General features: G+C 39.3%; 1 protein-coding gene across 1 annotated transcript in view; it reads left to right on the top strand.

The window, feature by feature from the left end:
- Positions 1–12373, top strand: part of CUNH19orf12 (chromosome unknown C19orf12 homolog) — a 38937-nt gene extending 26564 nt beyond the window's left edge. The window contains exons 2-3 of the mRNA XM_024199728.3: positions 8010–8186; positions 10890–12373. Of these exons, the coding sequence (XP_024055496.1) occupies positions 8027–8186; positions 10890–11155 (426 nt within the window). The 5' untranslated portion in view covers positions 8010–8026 and the 3' untranslated portion in view covers positions 11156–12373. The remainder of the gene's footprint in view (positions 1–8009; positions 8187–10889) is intronic.
- The last annotated feature ends 266 nt before the right edge of the window (positions 12374–12639 follow it).

Below are 12639 nucleotides of genomic sequence, written 5' to 3'. Positions count from 1 at the left end.
CACATGGTATCTTGTATGTCTCCAGGAAGACTTCTTATGTGGATTGGAGCATTCCAAGATGCATTGTTCCCCAAGTGCTTCCTGATCCGGTACTTAACCTTGCAAATTCCTTCCTAAAGAAGCTGACCAAATGCCTCACAAAGCTTACTTAGAAATCAAGCAAGTATACAGCCAATATTCTTAACCTCAAGTACAAAATGATATATGTGTACAAATAGGATGAATAGATATAGTAGACCATAACCTTTACAGAGATATGTTACATGGCACAGACAGCATAAAACATATTCCAGTTATGTCATATTCCCATAAAGCCTTATGGGAGGTACCGTCACAAAACTAATCTGCTAAGTTGTTTGACAGAGCAGAAATAAGTGCTTTTTCATAGTACCTTTAAGGATTTCCTTGGGGCCACTAATGCTTAAAAGTAAGCACAAGCGTTAGCACTTTGATGGATTGGGACCATTGTGCTGAGCACCTTGCTCAGTCAAGCCCAAAAAGAGAGAGAACAAGTATTAAAATCCTTTATAATCACAGTCTTACTGTGGAGGGAGCAAAGAGCTCCCATGTTTTACTGTGAAAAAGAATATCTAGATTTGCTTGAATTCCATATTTCTTTTCTGCTTCAGACCTTGAGATCTGACCTCTGCTGTCACTATGCTAATGCTAATATTTTTTTACTCAGTCTTTATTATAGCCATGCCTGATGGACTTCAAATATGGCAGTACTGTCAGAGTTTTCATTATTGTAGTACAATTTTTCTGGTTCTGTGAGAGCAGTCTTTCTCTGCACCCTTAATCTCCTCTTTGCTTGGACCCGAGTGTTAGAGCTTCTCTTTCCTTCTATCAGAGAAACCTTAGAACTGTGGTGCCATCATCTGTACTGCTTGAGATGTGATACCATTGTGAGATAACTTGCTCTTAGTGTTTACTTGCCTGTGTGGTCTAAAGGATGTCACAGTTCACTTTCTGTGGTAGCTAACCTTTACAAATTGCAGGTGCGGACCTAGCACAGTTTCTTATTTTAATTTATTTAGTTTAAGGAATAGTTTAAGAAAGTCAGCCTGTTGACTGACAGAAGACAGACACCTATATTAGTCATATTCTCAGGTGAACTACTATCTGACTTAAGTAGCTGGCATGTATTATTGGGTCAGTTGCAGGGGTGAGGAGGTGGTCAGGTCTTATATTTCTAATTAGATTAGTCAATTCTGTGTATTACCCTAGAGACTCAGTCCAATTTCCAAAGACAAATTTCTCAAATTATGCTTGAAACGTATGCTGGGAATGTCTGCCTGGCAATATGCAACTTTTTAAAACCTTGGGGTTCTCTTGGGAACCTCTGGAGCCTTCTTCCACCATTAATATTTCCTGGAATAAAAAGACATGGTAACAATGAACTCCAAGCCAATATTGCTAAACTAGGGCCTGATTTATCTATTTAGATACTTGCATGACCTCTATCACCATGGTATTAGAGTGCCTAACACATAATTAAAAATAGAAATAACAGTAATGCTCTCCTTTTTTCCCCTTCATAAACTGGAGGAGAAATAGCTTGATTAGTGTATAGATTTTTCTTTGCTTGCTTGCGTGAGTTGGTTGTGGGCCTGTGAGAAGAAATTGTTGAGGGAATGCTAATTTGAAGAAGTTAGTTTTGCATTTGGCTGCGAAAGTGGGGAGGATTGTGGTCATTCTGATCTTTTGTGGGAGTGATCTCCATAGCACAGATCCAGCTCCTGGAAAAGTTCTCTCCTTCGCTAACAAGCTTCCCCACTTGGTCAACAGTTGAATTGTTCCATTGAATGTAGCTCTTTTGAGACACCAAGATGATGGTGGGAGAGGTGTTTCTCATCTAGGTATGTGTGACATACCCAGGGTGCCATCTGGACTGTTGAACAGCTGGGTCCCCCTCTATTCTCCAACCTGGGGTGTCTTTTACACTGCTTCGCTGTGAGAGCAACCACTCCTGGTCTGCCCACACACAGCCTCCATGCAGATTACTTCCAGCTATACTTAGGGCCCTACCAAATTCACAGCCATGAAAAATGTGTTGCAGACTGTGAAATCTGGTCTCCCCCCATGAAATCTGGTCTTTTGTGTGCCTTTACCCTATACCTATACAGACTTCACGGGGGGAGGCCAGTGTTTCTCAAATTGGGGTCCTGGCCCAAAAGGGAGTTGCAGGGAGGTCACAAGATTATTTTAGGGGGGTCATGGTATTGCCACCCTTACTTCGGTGCTGCCTTCAGAGCTCAGCAGCCAGAGAGTAGCAGCTATTGGCCGGGCACTCAGCTCTGAAGGCAACATCCTGCTAGTAGCAGTGCAGAAGGGTGGCAGTAGCATACTATGCCACCCTTCTGCGCTGCTGTCTTTGGAGCTGGGCGGCCAGAGAGTGGCAGCTGCTGACTGAGGGTCCAGCTCTGCAGGCAGCAGTGCAGAAGTAAGGGTGGTAATACCATACCATGCCATCCTTACTTCTGCACTGCTGCTGGTGGTGGCTCTGCCTTCAGAGCTGGGCTCCTGGCCAGCAGCCGCTGCTCGCCAGCTGGTTAGCTCTGAAGGCAGCACTGCTGCCAAAAGTAAGGGTAGCAGTACCACAACCCCCCCTACAATAACCTTGCGACCCCCTCCCCCAACTACTTTTTGGATCAGGACCCCTACAATTACAACACTGTGAAATTTCAGATTTAAATAGCTGAAATCATGAAATTTATTTTTAAAATCTTATGACCATGGGATTGACCAAAATGGACCATGAATTTGGTAGGGCCCTAGTTATGCTGTATTAGTGCTTTAGCCAGCCATTCTTGAATTACACTGCAGAGCAACACCAGCGAATTCCCAGGCCCAGACTTTCCCTCAGAAATGTGTGTCTTGTACTGTCCGGCCCTCTCCTGGGCTACACAAGCTCATGTGAAGTCCCTCATTTTATTAATAGAAAATGATGTGCACAAATCCCGTCCCCCCAGTTGAAGTTTCCCAAACACTTCAATCCAAGCACACTGGTTTAGATACAACAATAAAACAAATTTATTAACTACAGAAAGATAAATTGCAAGTGACTACAAGTAATGAGGCGCAAAAGTCATAATTAGGTACAAGTAAATAAAAGGTAAAATGCAACTAATACCTAACTTAAGTGAATGCAAAGCACCACGTGTCTCTCAGTCTTACTGTCTGAACTCCTTTCAGTCAGGATCTCTATTCCCAGTCCAAAGCTATTTCCTGTGTTCTTCAAGTGTTATCGATGTTGAGTAGAGAGGAAAGGAGAGATCATTTGGGTGTCTGTTCCCTTGTTGTTGTTTTTTTGTTTTAATCTTTTCCTCTTCCTTGAGGATCATCTCCAGCTGGGGTTTGGGAGACAAAGAGTCTGTAGGGATGGGAACCTCCATCTGTTTCTTTGCCAAGATGTAAATTTCTCTTTCTGACGCCAAAGAATGGCCATTTAATCAGGTGGTGGTCTATTTGATTTCATTGACACCTGGCTGAGGAACTGGCTTGTGGCTGCTCTTAGTAATATCCAGGGATCCTAGTTTTCCAAGATTAAAAAAACCAAAATATGCCGATTTAAAAAAATGTTTTTCCTTGATTAAAATGAAATGCTGAACTTTAGTTTCTCTAGCCACTATATATATATAGTGTGTGTGTATATGTATCAGTTGAACACAATGTTTTATTGATATACGGTAGATCCCCATTTATCCAGCTCTCCATATTAACTGAACCACCAGCTGACAGTGGCTGGGGTTCTGGCTATCAGCCCTGGGTGGCTGGGGCTCTGGCTGTCAGCTCTGCTGCCCGGGGCCGCCTGAGGTGCACCCACACCTCTTTCTCCCCTCCCCTCCCCCCCATCTTAAAATAAGGGATAGAAAGCTCTTTGCCAGTTCTTCTGATTATCCAAATTATCCGATCTCGCCCTGGTCACAATTAGATTGGACAAATGGAGTTCCATTGTAAATTTAAAGCTCTTTCAAAAATCCGCCAAAAGAGGGGGAGGTTGCATGCATTGAATAAATGGCACTTGTACTTTCAATAAAATTTAGTTAATGTATGTTTTTATTTTTCACAAAATAGAAACACTAAAGATTCTCTGTAAAACTTCAAATTTTGTGTTTTTCTGCGTTTTTTGTTTGTTTTTGTTTTTTTGGGTGGCAAATGGATTTCTAGGATTCCTGATAATATCATACAGTAGAATCTTATAACTTTACATACAGTTTTGCTACACACATTTTACCAGGACAATAATAATCAGCAAATTGTGAGTTTTCAAATGATACCTCACAAGGCATACTTTGTATAGAATTTATCATAGCCTTGAAAAAGGAAGGAACATAGGGGTGCAGACTGTCATAGTATGGCCATGCAGGACGGAATCCTTGAGGAGGCCAAAAAGACGCCCAAAATGCACGTCTGGGGCTGTGTGCTGTTTAAATTGGACATAAAGGAGATTTAGAGAGCTGTTTGTCATCTCATCAGCATTGCAATAGCTTCCTATCAAGGGGTCTTGTGGAATACCTCAGGGTGAGGGGTTTGGAGTTAGAGGAACAGGTGTCCTCATGAATCTCTGGATTTGGCCTAAGGGGAAGGCCATTTCAAGGTGTTTCCATTCATTCCTGAGGTCCTTGGGAGTTTGACAGGGCTATTTGATGACGAATAGTACCAGATGCTGCAAAGAGGTCAGCAGGATGTATATACATGTGCTTCTGTGCTCTCCTCCTGCCCATCAACAAGAGAAGTTGGCAGTAGTTGAGGGTGCTCTGTATCAGTCCAGACTGTATCCCTAATTCTCAGGCCTTCATTCAGGGTGAAATTTGGTTACCTTGAATTCAGCAATGAACTTTCACAAGATGAAACCTGATCATTCATATTATTCACCCTTCCAGCCAGGGTGGATTTTATTTAAATCAAATTGATTTAAATCACTAGTCAGGAAGACACGATTTAACATGGATTTCTACATAAAAGTGCATTCTTGTTGGTTGTTATAACCTTAATGCATATTCTTCACAACTCAGAGATAGATGTAGGTTTCATTTTTAGAAGGTACACACTATACATTTTTAAAGTGATTTATTTTGAAAACTTTTCAGATTAGTTTTACAGCTATATCAGAAAATGAATGATTGTTTGGTTATTTCATTTACCAAAGGTAAGTGAAGCAGATATTTATGAAGTCATTGGGAGGTAAACTATCTCCAATTCAACAGGTTAATCATTAATATTTGGAGGATTTTCTTGCTATGCTGTATTAGGAGGAGAACATCACCAGACAGACATTTAAATTGTTTTGTTTTAACTAAAACAACAACCTTGTGTATTCTGAATTTTTTTCTTCAATGGCAAACATATAATATTTTAACAAAACAAACATAAATTTTTGAATTTAATTAAACATTCAAGTTTTTTAAAATCAGGTTTGTTTTTGTTAAAATTGTTTTTAACTAAAATAGTTAAATTAAATTTTTTTTTTTAAACCAAACATTAAATTGACTCTGTCAGCCAGGTCAACATGATAAACTTAAAATATTGGCTTCTGCAGCTAACTCAGTCCTCTTCACCTTCATTTTCCTCTTTGTTCATAATCTGGAAAAGAAAAACAAGCTTTCCTGCTTTTTCAGGTCCCAAATGATTTCTCAATTTGGACTGAATTAGTCCGAAGGAAGAAAATATTCTTTCTACACCGGCAGAAGAAGCTACTGCTGTTAAAAGTGAAATTATCACTTCAACAGTCTCTGAATCCAAGTGCTTAAGTGACTTCCACCAGTTCACTGGCGTGACTTTCTTTAAAACACCATCAGCAAACATATTTCTTGAACGGTTCTTATTCCCAAACTAGGTCTCTTTTATGGCCTGCTGCCATTATAGGTTTTCCCTTCTAGTGAGAGAATGGTACGGTAGATCTCAAATCAATGAAGGCTACAACCTTCAGAAAGACCTGAAGATTTCTGGAATATACTGCTCAAACAGTTTCACTTTTGTTTCTACTGCCTGTCCCTCCCTTCTCACATTTATCTCCAGACTTCTTCTCCTTGTCCAGGTCTATTCCGCCCCCAACAATCATCTATTCATTGAACTTTTTGAAACTTTGCACTTTTAGATAGAGGTAAGGGATTGATTCTGTGTACACAAATTTGCAGAGGGACAATAGGGTTGAGGTCTATTTCTCATCTCTGTATATTTATTTAAAAACATTTTTGCTGTTAACAAGCATGTTATCTCTGGAGACACAAATCCACAGTTTGAGAACTGCAAAAGTAGGCATCTCTGATGGTAGCTTCTAGACTGAGCACTGAGTCCCATTGGGTAGATAGAAAGATTAACCTAAATAATCTATACAGAAGCCCCTGGAATCCTATAAGATTGGGTCCCTAATCCATGAACTATTGGAACTCCTTTACAAAACTTTTCTTAAACATTACATGAATATATTCTCATACTATAGAATTAGAATTTATAATCCCTATTCCATTATGAGATATCTTTGAGCTATAATGTATTTTAATTAAAACTATCTTTAGGTAGGTTTTTCCTCAAAAAGCATTTTATCAAAAAAATCTGATTTTTTTTTAATCAATCATTGATTTTTATCCACCCTGCTGCCAGCTGTTGCTCCTCATCTAGAAACTATTTTTACTGTTTATCACTGCACCAGGATGAAAAGTTCAGTCTTCAGTCTACTTCTCTATGCAACAGTCTCATTGAGGAGACAATCAAGAATCGATGTAGATGTAGGAGCAATGTGTGTCAGTACAGTGCATCTGAGCAATATATACAATACCGTAGTGCATGGAAGCGTCTTTATTATTTAGACACAGACAAAGAACACATGGTCAGAGAAACAGTGATATTTAAAAATATACATTAAACTATTTTCCCTGCCTTATACATACCCACTAGCATCTTGTGGCAAACAGAAGATTTAATATTTGCCTAAAATTGCAGGAAGTGTTGCTGGTGGCTCAGCGGCTTCCTCCCAAAACTTACAGATGTTAATTATAATGCACCCTGAGCCCTACATCTGCCCTTGGCCCTCACCCGTGTCGTTTAATTAGGCACACGCTCCAACCCATGTCATTTCTGTACCTTCCTGGCCTGATATTAATTTCAGCCTCGTATCTCACCTACTCCCTAACCCCCTGTCCGTTCCACATCACCAACCCTCCACATCTACCTCTTTCACCACAGGCATTCTCCTGCAGCTCTGGGGCTCCTTTTCACACACGCCCTCACTCATGGCCTGGAGGAGGCAGCTGCAGTGAATCAACACCTAGGTTGTAAGATGCTTTGGGGCAGTGACTGTTTTTTGTTGCTCTGTTTTTAACGGCACCTAGCTCAGTAAGGTCAAATCCCCTGACTGGGCTCTTGTGTACTAGCACAATATGAACATTTGTCATTGCCCTTTTAAATGTTACAGAAAGGGATCGAATTCTTCATTATGAAATGTCTTTCAAATTTAAAGTTAAGGTGAAAAAAAATCTCACTTCTCTCTGACACTCTTTACTTCCACTTCTACATCTAAGGGCCTGTCTTTACAAGAAAGTAAGGAATTGACTTGTTAAATGTATATTACACACACACAAACCTTCATTGAAAAATATGCTATTAGTGTTGCGAAGTTAGGAAATGCCAGGATTAAGGATGCCTGTAAATTATAATCTGCTAATCCTATCTTGATGTAAGACTGAGTCATTGCCTGTTTCTTTTTTCACATGTAGTTGTTCGCAACACTGAATGGACATGACAGTTGTTCAAGGCTAAAGACAACACACTGTACAACTAGGCAGAACATTTAAAAATGTTTCATTGCTGTGATTGTGACCAGATTAAAAAATCTGCACAAAACCAAATACATTTGGAAGTATGCAACACCTGTCACCTACTTTCCTGTTTCATTTGCTTCATTGGCTACTTGCAAAACTTTTGGTCTCTGTTTTCTTTTGGAAGAAGAAATGTTATTCCAAGAACTGATCCTTTTTTATAAACTTGACCTTAAAATATCTTTTCAGGGCGCTAACTAGCCAAGATGCCGCTCGACGTTAATGATGTGATACACCTATTGTGCCGTATCTCTGAGGAGAGGAAGATGAAGGCTGCTGTCAAGCATTCTGGACAAGGAGCGCTAGTAGCGGGTGCAACAGCATTTCTCGGGGGCTTAATGGGGGGTCCACCTGGAATAGCCATAGGTAAATACACATTACCATATAAGGAAAGATGGTTTGGCTCATAATAAGATGAGCTGTTGAACTAAGGAATTAAAGAATTGATGTGCGATGTGGTTTAAATAGAAGGTAAAGCAGGTTTTCATAATACTTTCTGACAGTGAAAAGATACTCTGAGCCGAGTGCTTCGGTTTAAATTCATGGCTGATATGGAGCCCCCTGGAGGAACTATTGTTGGATCATTTCCTACAGACCTTTGGTAGACAGAGAAAAATGGGTTGGAGACTCCCAGTTTTACCCCTTAAGGAAATTTATTTCATTTGGGTATAAAGTGAGGGGGAGGAAATCTTCCCAGTCTAACCATATCTAGGGGAGTAAGGATCCTTCCTTAATAAAAATATCCTTCTGACAGTAAGGTTTATTTATTTAACATTTTGTAGTGTGCTGCTTGTCATGCTGGATGTATTTTAGTTTTTTCAGAGTACCATGTTCCCTGTCAATTAGCGTTTCTCTGTATAACAAAAATTATATTAAAGCCCTGAGCTTACTAGCAATGAGAGATACAGAAGAGAAAATTCCAGATATCTCGTTTATTAATAACCTTTTGTGGCGTTAAAACTAGATTACTACTGATGTTACTTACGCCCTAATCCTTCAAACACTTGAGCCACGCATGTAAGTTTACTCACATGAGCAGTCCCATACACCTCAATGGGAATACTTACATAGTAAAGTTGTACATCTGCTCGTGTGTTTGAATAATTGGGGCCCAAGTGACTTCATTCATAGCTTTAATGCCACAAAAGGGCATTGGAGAAATACAAAATAAACATGTAACAGCACAGCCGGAGATGCAAAGAGTAACTGTAAAGCTACCAGCATTACAAACACGCATCTTAATGATCAGAAAAAAAATCTTGTAACAAAGATGCTACTAAACTTTCCAGTAAGAAATAGGTAAAACCAAATGGTTGTAAGAAATTTATAATATCTAGACCAGTAGGAAGTACTAAGAAGAATGTAGCTGTCCATATACTTAAATAACTGGAATTATAGAAATCATCAAATGAAACCAACCTGTTACAGCCACAAATAAAATAAAAAGGGACAGCTACCTTAAAACTAAAAGGTGCATTGTCCTATATACCCCAGTTTAAGTGACTGTCTTCCTGACATTGCTGCTAGGGACAATGCAACAAGTGCATTGTTTGGAAGGGAGACTGAGTGCTTGTGTGTGTCCCTGTCTGTATACAACTGTAACTGAGTCAGAGGACTCTGATTTTATCTAGATTCTTACACTGTAGAAGTAAGTGACTTGTGACTGAACTAACACTTGTCCTGAACATTCTAAAGTTTTAGCTTGGTTATGGAGGCACTTTTGATTAAGTTTTAGCAGGGATATGCACAAACTATGGTGTAGATGGGTCCTTGGCTGTGTTATTCTTTTACTGTAAACTGAATAGGAGGGTTATCATTATCCCTGGCTGTGAGGAAGTCATACGGTGAGTTTCCCTACTGCATCTGCCCCCTGAGAAATGTGCAGTTTATCTTGCTTTCCAGTGCTTAGATCAGTTGCTTGGATCCCTTTGAGGGGAGTGGATTGGTGAATGTTAACTGAAGAAAACCAAATGATTGTGTAAGAAGCCTTCCAGTCTAAGAGCCACATCTGATTTTTTGCATGTGGTGCTCTCTAAATCAAGTATTGATGTTCTCATAAAGGTTTGATGCAGATGAATGCAGCCATTATAGGCTTTCAAGCATTTCACTAGCATCGCCAGAAGAGTTGCAAGCTCAGTAAAATTTGCAAATTGAAAAATGTTTGTCGTGTGAAATGGGTAAATGGGCATATAAATGATGTTCTAGAAGCAGTCCCTGAGTGTGAGGGTTCTGGAAGCTGAGGAGTGTGGTTCTGAATCCAGTTTGCAAACCTGAGGCAGCTAAGCTAACCAGGACTCTCCTGGTGGTGGTGTCAATTATTAAAGGCACAGCGACCACCTTGACAACCCCATAGGATCTCCCACCCCAGTATTCTTGGGATAGGACAGATCAGCTCTGTACAAAAGATAAGAGCATGTTTTGGAATCCATGGTACTGCCTGACCAGTGAGAAAGTGCTGATTCAGTAATCAATAGGGTGACTGTCTCTAAATCAGTACTCCCCAAACTGCTGGGTTTGTTTCCTGTTTGGCATCATATAAGCACCAGCCATGCAGGGACTTTATGAAGGAACAAGAGTAATAAGCCCTATTTAACAGAGGCAGAAAACCTGTACCGTGCTGTGGATTTGTAACGAGAGAGAAGTAAATTAACTTTGGCCACCAATGTATGAGTTGTCTCCTGGTTTCCTTGACCAGAGGGCTTTATTTAAAAAATCTGTCTTATCCAGAATCTGTGATCTTCTGTCTTCTCCTGAAGAGACCAGTCAGTGCCATAAAGGATGATTGTTTTTCACTGATTTAGGGCTTCAAGTTATTAGTACTGATTGTGTTAAGAATTGTTTTGCGATGGGAGCGGACTTAAAATCATGGAAACTCTTTCTGGCTTTAACTAGTTTTATATATAACCATTAAAGTAAATGTGCCTTGGCCTCCCAACTCTCTTCATTGAGTTCTGATAGAGATAGCAGCACCAGTGTTGTTGTTTGAAGCCTGGTTATTGTTGGGTAGGATTTGAAATTTAATAATAAAAAAGTGTAGACTGACTAATTAAATCTTCATTGATTTTCTAGGGGGTGCAGTTGGTGGTTTATTTGGTGCTTGGATGACTGCTGGACAGTTTAAACCAATCCCTCAGATTATACTGGAACTGCCTCCTGCTGAGCAACAGAAGCTCTATGATGATGCCTTTGCTATTATCAGGAACTTAGACTGGACTGATGCTGCACAGCTGACTGCACTTGTAATGGGAAATGCTGCCCTCCAACAGAAGTTGGCAGCAGTGTTAATAAATTATCTTTCACATGAGCTAAGAGCAGAAATACGGTACGGAGATTAAACCTTTTCTGAGTGTGTGTTTTCACTTTACAATGAAGGGAATTTTATTTTGACAACTGTGATCTTTTATTTAACATAACGATTACTAGTTAGTGCAGCTAATTATAAAGTTAAGTAAATGCAGTAGGCAGATATAAATATTATTTTGGTTTTTGTGAATCTAGAATTATAGTATTGTATTATCTTAAACTGACTTGCTGTGCCGTTTAAGCTACTGTGTATTGAAAACTGAAATCAAGATCATAAAGCATTAAAGGAGCTATGTTTCTCACACCAACTATCACTCAGAAAAATTTTCAGAGTCACTGTAATGACTTAGGCTCCTAGGTTCCACTTTTAAGAGTGACTTAAGTCACTTAGGCACTCTTGAAAATTTTACCCACTGTCTACTCATGGACTGTAAAGGTTGCAAGAATGAAGGGACTTCTGCTGAGAAGTTAAATATCTTCTCAAACTTTTCTTCATTGCTTGCTACAACTTTATGCTAATTATTGAGTCTTTTATTCACATACAAGTCTGACAAATGCCTAGCTGAACCTTATTGCAACAGTGGACAAAATGTGCGTAGCTAGTTTGCTCCTGCTATCGTTATATGGAAAGGCTAGACCTAGAAGGCTGCTAACATGGTGGTGGCTGGCATCTCCCATCCAATCGCAGAATTGGGGTTTCATCTCAGCATTGGCTTGTAGAAGAAAAATGCTTTGCTCTGACTGAAATTTGTTGAATCTGAACCACATGTGTTAATTATAATTTCTTTAAAGTATTTTCAAGGTGTAGTAGTATAATCAACAAATCTTCAGTTCAAATTAATTATCTTTAAAGCCAGAACTAACCTTTTTCTGTGCTGCAGTAATGCAGTATATGTATGTCTTGTGATAGAAAAGAATGTACCCCTGCACCCAGGCAGAGTATCATGTTTTTATGTGTTTTGCTTTAAAACAAATCAAGTACATCAAAACTGTGAATTGAAATATGAGCAAATATGAGGCACGTTGTTTTATTATGTCAAACTATCTATTGAATAATGATTTGGGATGGTTTCCTACACATGTTGAAGCTGCAGACTCTAGATGGAATTATGCTTATCTTCTGATTTTCCACTATTTATATTGAAACATTGTAAGACAAGCTCACATGTACAAAGGTGCCTTCTTTTATATGTAAAAACGTACAAGAAATGAAATTGTTTTTATATTCTTTGCCTAGTAGCAAAATCAAAATAAAGACTTTTTTTTTGTCAGGCTTCTAAAATTTGGAATCTGGCTGGAGAAAGGTGTTTTTTATTGACAGCTTACCAAATGTGTTGGGTTTACCTAATTTACTTTGTACACGTAACATGCTATGAGTAAGCCTGTATTGATCTTCCCCTGCAGAGTTCATGGGCTAGGTTGTGTGTTGCTGTCTTTAGTACCGTAGTTCTTTCCACTTTACTGGAAAGCAGAACAGAAGTGGATTATAACTGGACCAGTCAGAGTGCATAATAAT

Source organism: Terrapene carolina, unplaced genomic scaffold (assembly GCF_002925995.2).
Source record: "Terrapene carolina triunguis isolate 2854851 unplaced genomic scaffold, T_m_triunguis-2.0 Scaffold130, whole genome shotgun sequence".
In the NCBI taxonomy this organism is placed as follows: Eukaryota; Metazoa; Chordata; order Testudines; family Emydidae; genus Terrapene; species Terrapene triunguis.
Note: the sequence above shows the minus strand (reverse complement) of the source record. Positions and strands in the feature narration are given on the sequence as shown.